Source organism: Mesitornis unicolor, unplaced genomic scaffold (assembly GCF_000695765.1).
Source record: "Mesitornis unicolor isolate BGI_N332 unplaced genomic scaffold, ASM69576v1 scaffold5935, whole genome shotgun sequence".
Classification (NCBI taxonomy): Eukaryota; Metazoa; Chordata; class Aves; order Mesitornithiformes; family Mesitornithidae; genus Mesitornis; species Mesitornis unicolor.
In genome coordinates, this window is record NW_010184699.1 from 58,230 (window position 1) to 69,780 (window position 11,551).

Sequence of the window (11,551 nt, forward strand, 5' to 3'; positions counted from 1 at the left end):
GTGATGATTTCGACTTAGCTGATACCGTCTTAAGAGGCAAAGTCCAAGTGAATGCAGATAATTCAGCAAAGCAGAAAACATTGTGAAAGCAGTATTCCTCACCCATTCTTCTGTGTGTTCTCTACATTTATTCTGGAAAAGTTCCTTCTGCTTCATCAGGTTCTTGTAACAGTTTCTCTCTGCCTGAGTTGATAGAAATTAGTGAAGAAAAGAGCAGACCTCTTTAAGGTCCTTCCAGTCTCCTGTGCCACATCATCCCAGATCTGTCTCAACAGACCACAGTATCCAGTGACCTTGTTGATAGGCAATAGATAAACTGAATTTCCCATGTGAGCCAACTGATTGCTGAAATACATTTTTCTTACTTTTTGTGACAATTGCTTTTCCAGAACAATTAAGTTAAAAATTCCTTATTACTTGCCTTGACACCAGTTCGACATGAAGATTAAAAGAAAACAAAGATGTTACAAAAAAAACCCTCACCTTTGGGATGGGATTTGCTCTCTCATGCAGATAAAGAACCCCTAAATCAAATAGAATTTGTCAGATACATGTAGGAATACCCAGTTTGTAAGTTTTGAAACACTTAGGCACTTTTGGAAAACTCATTTAGGATTTTTAGCAGTACTTCATTGATTGTATGCTTTGGTGACAGGCAGCAAAAAACTGTTAGAAAGAAGGCTTGCTGCCTTGGATAATGAGATTTATCTCACAGAGGAGGTGTTTGGTCCCCTCACAATCTTTACTGATGAAAGGGTCCTCCAGATGCAGATTTGTCCCACAAACCAAACGCTTTGCCACAGGCTCACTACATTAACACAAAAACACAGCTATGTGGTGAGGCAGATGTAGGAGAATAAAGTCTAGTTACTGCAGTTACTGCAATATTTAAGCATGTCAAGTGTAAATCCAAAACACATTTGGAGCTGATCATGCCAGTTGCTATTTACCAACGTTAAAAGCCAGACTTTGGATGGCACTGAAGCTACAGCACTGATGGTGGCTTTCGTTCTCCACAAACTGCAGCCTTGGAGACATTTGGACAGCAGTAAGTGCTCCTTCAGAGGTGCACACAGAGCAAAGAATAAAAGTTACTTAGGATTTTTTATGTACACTGAGTATAGACAGGTAATAGAGTATGAAATTGCCATTTTGTGGAGCTGTTTTTTAGAACAGAAAAGGCCAGCTGGGGAAGTGATCCAAGTTAGAGAAACAGAATTAAGAATAATTTATAGCTATTGGATAAAGTGTTTATCATGATTCATTGTTCCATCTCAGCATGTGCTTAATGTTATGAGACAGTTTGTTATGGGTTTGTTGTGCCTCCAGTGAGCAGAGACACATTTTAATTGAGGCAAATTGAAAAAAAATTGGACAAGAATATTGTTGGTTAAACAGTATGAAGCACAGGGTGTATTAACATGATGCCTCCCCCTCTCCCTCCTACCCAAGGGGTTATACCAACAGAAATGTGTTAGCAAAAGTCGGGTTTTCTTTTCTACCTGTTGTTGTGGACTTGCTAACTGCAGCCTACTCATTTGTACATGTAATGGCAGTTGATGCCTGGACCAACAGGTATGTGAATAAAATGGAGTAACAGATATGCAGTAAAAATTTCACAGTGATCTCTGGTCCATCTGCTCTCAAAATTTCTCCAGCACAGCTGCTGGATTTGCATGCATTAATGCTGAACTACTTTTGATACTAGACAGTGTATTTTGACAAGGGGTTGAATATTTATTAAGGCTTGTCTGCATTCATGCAGCTGGTATTACCCCTGTGGTTCAAACCCTAGGTTTCCCATTCTCTGGCATCAGACCTTATATATAGAGATATATCATAGAAAGAAAATATTCAAATGGCACAGCCAGGAAATATCAGCATGAGCTGGATGTCTCTAGAGACCCAGAACAAAGAAATCCATGGGCATTTGTACCCTTGCAATCTGTCCACCCTCTCTTCACACTGTCCACATCCCTTGCATGCACCTCTCAGTCCAGTGGTAATTTCTGGTCTAGGGTCTTCTAACACCTCGTTGGATTCTTTTTATGTCTCCAGGCTGGCTGTTTACTGCTCTTCTTTTCCTCCAAGTTGCAGCTTCTGCTGAGGGTTGTAGCCCCCTTATCGCCTGCTTTGTTCTTCTTGCACACCTCATCGTTAGCCATAACTGGAAAAGTCACAGACTTAGGAAAAACACTACTTAGCAAAAACATTAGTGTGTTATCAATATTATTCTCATGCTAAATCCAAAACATAGCTCTGTTCCAGCTACTAAGAAGAAAATTAACTCTGTCCCAGCCATAATCATATCTAAGCAAAAGTTCACAGCTTTTGACCTAAGGCAAATCCAGCTACTCATGCTAAGCAAGTAATGCTAAGCAAACTGTGTACCAAATCACACAACATTATGCTATAATTCTTGTCTCCTAATAGTAAATGATTGACTCTAAGTGAATCATTCTAACTAAAACTTAGCTATTTTAGCTAAGTAATTAATATTTCTTAACACTGTTACATTAACACAACATTAACTAGGAGAAAAAGTTGATCTATTACTGATTCCCAGATTCAGTATGTGATCTCTGACTGATGATCATGTTAAAAAGGTAATTTTTTCTTGTTGCCATAAATAATGTTCATTGCCTGAACAAAGAGCCATCTGAAGTGTACTACTGGCTGAGACAAGATGGTCTATCCCATCTCTAATACAGACCAGTAGCAGATGCAGAAGAATGAGGCAAGCATCATATAATGTTTTTACAGATTTCCCATATTCACTTAAAAGTCATGTGGGCTTGTAAATATTCTCCAGCATGTCTGCATCCCATATCCTCTGCCTTTACTTCTGGCACTAGAAACACTTACGTACTCTCAGATGTAAGTGTTCCTCAACCCCAACACACTGCATATGTAAGCTAACAGAATACATGAAAACATAAGGAACAAGAATTCATGGTGGAGTGGTGTGGTAGAATGGCATCAGTCACCAGCAAAAGAGAAATCAGTCTATGGAGGTCCCAAAAACTTGTGAGTCAGCTAAAGTCACTGAGGGTTAAGGGGTTTATCCAGGCTTTCAACTAGCTCAGTTTCCTGGTTTGAACTCTGATACGGCCCCCTTCTGGGTCTGATCTCTGTTGGATCCCTGATTCCTGACACTAAGTCTGTTCTGGTTCACTCCTGGCCTCCCTCCTGGTGTTGAGCATCTTGGGCTACATCCACTAAAGCCACACAGCTTTTAAAGCATAGATTGCTAACAGGGAATCTGTCCATCTCGAAGGATAAAATATTGTGGAATGTGAAGGGAGCTGGGAGGAATCCTTTTTATGACACTCAGACATCACGCTAGCAGTGGCCTTTTTCCTCTTTCAACTATGTCTGGAATAATGGAATCTGCATATCACGGGGCAGAATCTCAGTGAGATCCATGATACGATCCTGTTGATAAAGTAAAACATTGGTCAAGTAATCAGCAACATGAATTTTCCCACAGGTCACTGTTAGGCCACTGGCAATGAATCTGATTTTTTCCACCTCGTTTCTTTATCTCTTAAATAGGAATAATGATATTTTCTTTACTTTTTTAAGTTCTCTGGGGTCTGCAGATGAAAAGCATCTGATCACATTTGAAGTGTGACCAGGCAAATGGAAAAAATGACTGGAAAACTTAACCAAGTGGCTTTAACACTGTTCGACTCTAATTTCCAGACCTGATTCAGGTGGTATCCTCTTTTTGTCACCACCTGTTGTTTCAGTCTATTTAAAATCCTAGTGTTGCAAACGTTACACCATGTGCCTATGCTAATCCCTCTCTTTTAACACTGAAATGTTTCGAAATCCAAGTTGCTTTCCCCCAGTTGTGCAACATTTTTATTTGAACCCTCCTTGAGATAAAATGAAAAACAACTGCCTTAAATGGAGGGAAAAAAGAGATTTTTAAGGCAGAGTTAATCTGCAGCCTTTTAACACATTAATATAAGAAGAAACAATAGGTTGAAACATTAGGGAGTTGACAAGGGCTCCTTCACGGAGCCCTGCAGAAGGGTTTGCTAGGTTTCTCTCACTGAGGTATTAAAATTGGCAGCAGGTAAGACAGAAAAGCTTTGCATTAATCTCCAGGTGGAGCTGGGCTCTTGAATACTGCTACTGCATCTGTAGATCTTTCATCAATGCATCTCAAAGCTGTTACTTCTACCAGTTTTTGACTTATCTGTGGTTTTACACAATCTGACCAAATGAGGAGGAGTTTATTCAATCAGGGACTCTTCACTGAAGGAGCAGTGGGGGATTAGTGACACTGTGAGTGTGCGTGCACGTGTGTGTGACTGATCTCATCGAGAAGCAGTTCATGTCCTAATGGTTTTGTTGTTGCTGTGCCACAGCCCAGAAAAGAGCTGAAAGGGCTCAGGAGTGATGACAGCAATAGCAATAGAAGTTTTGAAGAGAATAATCTTTAAAGTAAAGTTAAGAATCTCATTTTTTTCTACTATTTTCAAAGTTGGGGTACGTTTCTTCCTGTCGGCTCTAAAGGGACTCTTGCAGCTTCCTGCAAAGCAGGAGGCAAGTGTAAATTACCATCACTGTCACAAGGACAAGGACAAGGAGGAAGACAGAATGTTAGAAATCGGTGTATTTTTGCTGCCAGACAATCTCCCCTTTGTGTGTCAGGGTGGATCAATGTGATCAATACGCAAGACAGCTGTCTGAGAGCAGAAACGGAAAGCAGTGTGAAGTGGAAAACCTGTGGGGCTTTACAAATCCTTCTCCTTTCACCTCCTATTGCTGTCTCCACCCTCGGCACGTTGTGACTCCTCCTGGAAAGCGGTGATGCTGAAGTCTGCCTAGACTGGATCCACTCAGTCCCGTGCAGTCCTTTAGCCAGCTGGCAGTGCAGGAGGGCTCTGCTTATCCTGCCGCTGCCTCCTCCTCCTCCTCTGCAGGGGGGAAGGCTCCCATCTCCACATGCTGTGTTTCCATGAATGCCTCAGACCCGCTGTGAGAAAAGAGCTTTTTAACCTGTGTGAATGAGCTGGAGTCTTAGAGGGATTAACCTGTCTAGTAATTGAATTTACAAAGACTGAAAGTCCAGATTCTTTCGGATGAGTGGAAGACAGTACAGGAATGGGACTGTGACTGCATGGAGAACGTGCTCTGGGGATACAGCTCACCCACGCTCTGCTCTGCTCACCCTCTTGCAGGGGACCATGGAGAACATGTGCTGAGACCAAGTGCTGGAGAGAAGCAGCAGTGGGCTGGTGAAGATGGAGAATGGCACAGGGGACGAGCAAAACCAAACTGGGCTGCCACTGTCAAGCCAGGAGATTGTTACAGTCGAATACCAAGTGGTTACCATCCTCTTGGTTCTCATCATTTGCGGACTGGGCATCGTGGGCAACATCATGGTGGTTTTGGTGGTCCTCAGAACCAAACATATGAGAACTCCCACTAACTGCTATCTGGTGAGTCTGGCTGTGGCAGATCTCATGGTGCTTGTGGCTGCAGGACTACCCAATATCACGGAAAGCCTGTATAGATCCTGGGTGTATGGCTACGTGGGGTGTCTCTGCATCACTTATCTCCAGTATCTAGGGATCAATGCTTCTTCTTTTTCCATCACTGCCTTCACCATTGAGAGATACATAGCCATCTGCCACCCAATCAAAGCTCAATTCCTATGCACTTTTACAAGAGCCAAAAAGATCATTATTTTTGTCTGGGCTTTCACCTCCATATACTGTATGCTCTGGTTTTTCTTGCTGGACCTTAATACAGTAGCCTACAAAGACACTACTGTTGTGTCCTGTGGCTACAGGGTGTCCAGGAGCTATTACTCTCCTATCTACATGATGGACTTTGGTATTTTTTATGTTGTGCCAATGGTATTAGCAACTGTCCTCTATGGCCTGATTGCCAGAATACTGTTCCTGAACCCCATCCCTTCAGACCCAAAAGAAAACTCCAAGACATGGAAGAATGACATGGCTCATCAAACCAAGCCTATGAATTTCAAGATGACTAACAGGAGTTTCAATAGCACTATTGCTTCCCGAAGGCAGGTAGGACAAGCAGTTTGAAATGGCTTTTGGAAATATAAACCCTACTTGTTTCAGGGATCTCTACTCTAAATCTGTGGAAGGAGGTAAAATATATTCACCCTTTTTGCTGAGTAGTCAAGCTGAAATTCTGTGATATGTGTACACATACATATAAATATGTATTTTGTCTTGTCTATTCATTATTACCTACTGGAAGGACTGAAAACCAAGTAGTAATTTATTTCCTCTATCAAACAGCAATTAGGAAGTGTCAATAAGGAATGAAACATTCTTAATTATAGTTTCTTTATATTACAGCCTGTTAGTAATCCTGCCCAATACACAAAGTGACTCTTGAGTTACTTTTGGGATCTGAAGAGAACTAGCCTGGGAGTTCAGAAGACTTGAGGTTTTGTCCCAGCTAAGGCACTGTGTCACTCTGAATGCAGCCAAGTTGCAGTCAGTGTTGATTCACTTCTCCTGTGAAAAGTCTACTTAAGCAAGTCTGTACGTAAAAGTGCTTTGTAGATACTAACTAACTTTGTTATTCTGTCTCTCCTAAAACATTTTTATGTATTGATGGCTCAAAACTGAGTCATAGGTTTGACTAGCTTATTTTTATGTATGTATGCTACAGTGTGCAATCATACAAGTAGAGTATAGTTGGTAGATAAATTTATGGGTCTTTGCAATAAACCATGCTGCCTCATACTCCCACAGCATGCAGCAGGTAGCACAGCTGTGTTCGGGACTGTGAAACGCAGGGTGCATTACTTTGCAGCTGGCTCCCGGGACCACGCTGTGGTTGGGTCAAGCAGGCTGAGCTGGGCGGGGGAAGCGATGCTCTGCGCTGCGAAGCGATGCTCTGCACTGAGCGACAGTGCAGAGCCCTGGGCAGCCACTGCAGGGCATCCGGTGGGTTGCTGTGCCGAGCGAGATGCTTCTGCCTCCCTGCACTGTTCAGTTCCCTCAGGAAGCAAAGCTGAGCTCTCTACCTTTTCAAACCAGCTGAGTGCTCCCCTTGGGTGATGGGTTGAACTTTAAATTCTTATTTAATATAGATGGTTACTGTTTAATAAGAGGGACTGTTTGCCTCTATTGCAGTTAACCTCCAAAGTTAACTGAGCTGCCTGCTAGAGCACTGAGAGCTCACAGAGCACTAGAATTGTGCTTTGAAATGCACAACAGAACATGTGGGCTAGATTATATTAAATTATGTGTCTCCAATTACAGTTAATAGTCAGATTAGAAGTGTTTAATTTAGCTTTTTTTTGTCCATTATTTAGTAGAAGAAGAAGATAATGTGCTTTTCAAGTTCTCAAGATCACTTTAATAAACATGCTTGATTACGTGTGCTTAGCATCACTTGAAAAACAGACAAATCTTTTACATTGAGCATTACTAAATATGGATACTCTTATATTATGAAGGCAAAAAAGTGAGGAACATAATGTGATGTCTTTTATAGCTTGTAAAGACAACAAGACTTTCTCTAAAAGCCTAACTAACCTGATTGTTTAAAGTAGCATCATTATTAATAAAGCTAACATTTGCATATAGTACAGCATAGGAAGCAAAGCAAGGATAGTGTGGTATTATTAGTAATATTTTTATGTAACAGCATGATGCAAAATATAGTCAGTGATGTAAAATGGGAAACGCGAGTCCATATCTCAACAGTAAGACATACAAGTGAAAATTTCCTAATCTGGCAAAGACCTGTATAGCTGACAGTGTAGTTTGGCCCCATTATGAGCTCTGCTCTCATATAAAACTGTCTATATGCCTTCTTGTAACTGTGCTTGCACTACAGTGATGGAGTTGCATACCATGTCCAGCATACGATCTGCAGAAAAAGGGACTGAAAATGTGGTGTACACTTCCCATTTCTGTGGCAGTTCTCAAAATTATCTGCGGTGAGCTGAAAACGAGAAAGCGACTCAGCAAATTAAAGCCAAGGGAAGTCATTTATTTTCTACCTCTACTTTTATAGCTACAGATAATGATACAACTATGCAGCCAGTCAGGATGTTCACATACTACAGCACTTTCCCATCCATCATTTCACATACTTTATGGTCTGGTGTTCCAAGACTGAGACATCCTGCCACACACCACGCATGCCATTCAATCAGTGATCTGGTCAAGATAACCCAGTCACACAGTGCTTTGTGTAGTTTTGAACTCCTACTTTTAGGCTGGTCCAAGGTCCTGTTGTACTTAATAAAATACTGTTTATTCTTTTAAAGATTGCCTTTGTATAAATCCCAGGTACGACTTATTCTCTTAATAATGCTCTCATTGGAATCCCAGCTTTTGCGGCACTTTAGCTTGCAGCCTGTTGATATTTCTCTGTAATTATCCAAGAACTTCTGTATGCAATTAAATTTATGCATATTCCTGTGGTGGGGTGGCTTTGGCTGGCAGACAAACACCCACCCGGCTGCATGCTCACTCCCCTCCCACTGCAGGACAGGAGAATGTGGGAAGAACTGGAGAAATCTCATGGGTCAAGATAAGGAGAGGAAGATAATGAATCAGTTATTGTCATGGGCAATGCAGACTTGACTTAGGGAAAATTAACTTCATTTATAGGCAATATATTGTCCCTTGTTGTAGCCACCAGTTACACCCAGTCCCTTCTGTGAGGCAACCAGCAGTGTGGGATGGGGGACAGCTGTGATCAGGTTGCAGAGGTTTCTCTCTGTCACTCCTTCTTTTTCACTTTTTTCCTCTGTTTCAGTGTGGGTCCTCAATGGGCTGCAGTTCCTTCAGGTGGTGCCTGCTTCACCAAGGAGTGCTTCACCTTTGACTTTGGTGTTACCTCTGTTGTTTCTCACTCTTTTGTTCCCTTCTCCTCTCTCTTTCCACCATTTTTGTCATTTCTTAGATGTGTTTTCACAGAGGTGCCACCAGCTTGGCTGATGGGCTCAGCTGTGTCCCGTGATGGGTCCATTGGAGCCGTTCGTGCCTGGCATGTGGCAACCCTGACCTTCTTCTCAGGGACACCACCCCTGCAAGCCTGTCAAAAGCCTGCACCACTGTCAAAATCCTGACATGGACACTCATTACTGTTCCACTGAGTGGCTGTGATTAATTCTTAATATAATTAACCTATTATGAGCTCACATTTATATAATATTTCAGAATAAAACAGTAAGTTTTATAGGTATCCTCAACCTTCATGAAGGTTTAACTAACTCAGAAATTTCATAACCATTTTTTGACAGTGATTAATCCATCATTGCAATATGTGAATGGATTCACCCACTTAGTCTGACCTGGATTGCTTGTCTAATCTGGATTTAGTTTGTCCTGGATTGTCAGGTCCTAGCATTCTCTTTATTTTTCTTGGGGCTTCTCATTACCTGTTTTGAAAGTCTTTCTTTGTTAAAAACAGTCAAAACTTGTTTGTTTATCTGCATAATGAAGTGTTTTGTCCCCTACCTTGTCATACAGTAGCTGTGTTTGAGTTGAAGAGCACTATCAGAAGCTGTTTCTCACTCATGGCTGAAAGAGATTCCATCATCCTGTTTTTCAGACTTTTTTTTTAACCTAGCATATAGCTATCTGTACTGTCAACTTTGTGTTTCTATATGAGTTTCCAATGATTAGTCTTCTGTACACAGTTAATACTTTCTATTGTGAGTCATATAGTTACGCAGTTTCAATTGTTTTCTTCAAATATGGCAATATGTCATTTGGGCTTCTGGTATAGGACTTAGCCCACAGTTAGAAGCTGATGGACTGAAAACACAAAGAGTAACTTGAAAACCGTCCTGGATTCAACACCTAGGATGCTTCCTCACACCTGGCACCAACAGAAAGAGAGGAACAACCTTGATATGGTATCTAGAACAGCTCTTGCTCAGGGATGAAACAAATACAGTGTAAAGTAAACATCTCCTCACAACTGTGGAGGACAGCTACCTGAGACGACGCAAGGGGGGCTGGGAAGTTAAGCAGTGAGATAAACAGGAGAGAAGGAGGTGTCTACTGCTGAAGGAGAATAGATGGACAATGTTCAGTTTCATCAGAGCAGATATTTTCAGTTTCTGACGTAAACAGCACTGAAAGGAAAAAAAAACAGTCAGGTGGTCAGAAGACTTCTACTTTGTTTTCAGAACAGAACATCAATTTAGATCATTCTATGGTTTAGAAAGAAGGCCTGGAATATATATTAGGATGGTGAGTCAAGCCTATTTTAACATATTTTTCCTGAGAGATGTCTAGGGATGAGAATGAGAATATAGCCTCAGAATGAGGGTATATTACATCTCCAGTGAACAAAAACCAGCTCTTCCAGGTAGAAAGTGGTTCTTTGCTTACTTGTTCCATACTCTGCCTTCACCCTTCCACCCACATGATTTAGGTCACTGAACTATGTTAGTTCTAGGAAATAGTTTTTTCATTCCAATGTTTGGAAAGCTAACAGGAACAAAACCTGTTTACTAAAGGATCAGTACCCCCATATCAACAACCACCAACGGACAGAGCCCTCAAAGTAGTCTTCAGGGCCCCCTCAAGTTTACATTCAAAGGAATGCAAGACAAAACTGAACAGGGAACACAAGCAAAAACATGTATGAAAATCAGTCCATTGTTTTAAAATGTCAAAATAAAGGGAAAGAACAAAATAAGCTTTATTTTCTCATAAAGTATCTCCACTTCCAAAACATTTTTGTTTCACTGAACAACATCTGTTACTGCTGATGTTGGACAACTACTAAAATCATGAGTTATTTGTTTACACTGCAAACTGAAGTTGCACTGAGGAAAGAGGCAACTATACGTACCCATAGGATGTGTCAAACTCCATTCTTACATCCATGTCTGAAGAGCTAAATCAATCCCACTCATGCAATATTTATTCTGTTACAGAACTGTACTAGATAGCAGGGTGTGATTGGTGCATTTTAAAAGTTTTTGAAAAGAAAAGTAGTTTTATTTGGCATTCAGGCACTCCTTTGTACATGGGAGTACATTTCCAATTAACTTTGTGTATTCCATCAGGCTCCCAGTGTCCTAGAAGGAACAGAAACCAGTTCATTCTATCTCTCCTTTGTCAGACGCTAAATCCAACTGATCCATTCTTTAAGGAAAGCAGTAAGAGTCATTTGTTGCCTTTGCAGAGCTTTTGTTCAGCTACTACAAGTCAATAGGCAACACTGGTTTTCCCCTGAGAAAGTCTCTGCCAGAAGGCGGCAAGCTACTGATATGCTCCATTTTCAGAGGAATCAGTTTGTACTCAAGGCTCTGTGGTGGTGAGCCATGAAGAATCAACTGGTGTTAGACTTGTTTTTTTGGTATTGAAACATTCATGTAAATCTTCAAGCGTGTGTTTAGTTTGTGACTTAAAGAAAAGTCTTAAAACACCTATTAGGTCTGATGGAGCTGGTGATGGCTGTGTTGGTGTAACAAAAAGAGACTTGTCTGCAGGGTTCAAAATAATTTATTTGAAAAGTATGTGCAGATCCAGTACGTCACGATTCTATGGATACAATGGAGAAATGCACTATT

General features: G+C 41.1%; 1 protein-coding gene across 1 annotated transcript; it reads left to right on the forward strand.

The window, feature by feature from the left end:
- Positions 1-5,258: 5,258 nt before the first annotated feature.
- Positions 5,259-6,053, forward strand: TRHR (thyrotropin-releasing hormone receptor; the record flags this gene model as incomplete). The annotated part of the gene is made up of 1 exon (XM_010184546.1): positions 5,259-6,053. A coding segment is annotated over exon 1 (795 nt), but the record flags the coding sequence as incomplete, so codon positions are not given.
- Between the last annotated feature and the right edge of the window lie 5,498 nt (positions 6,054-11,551).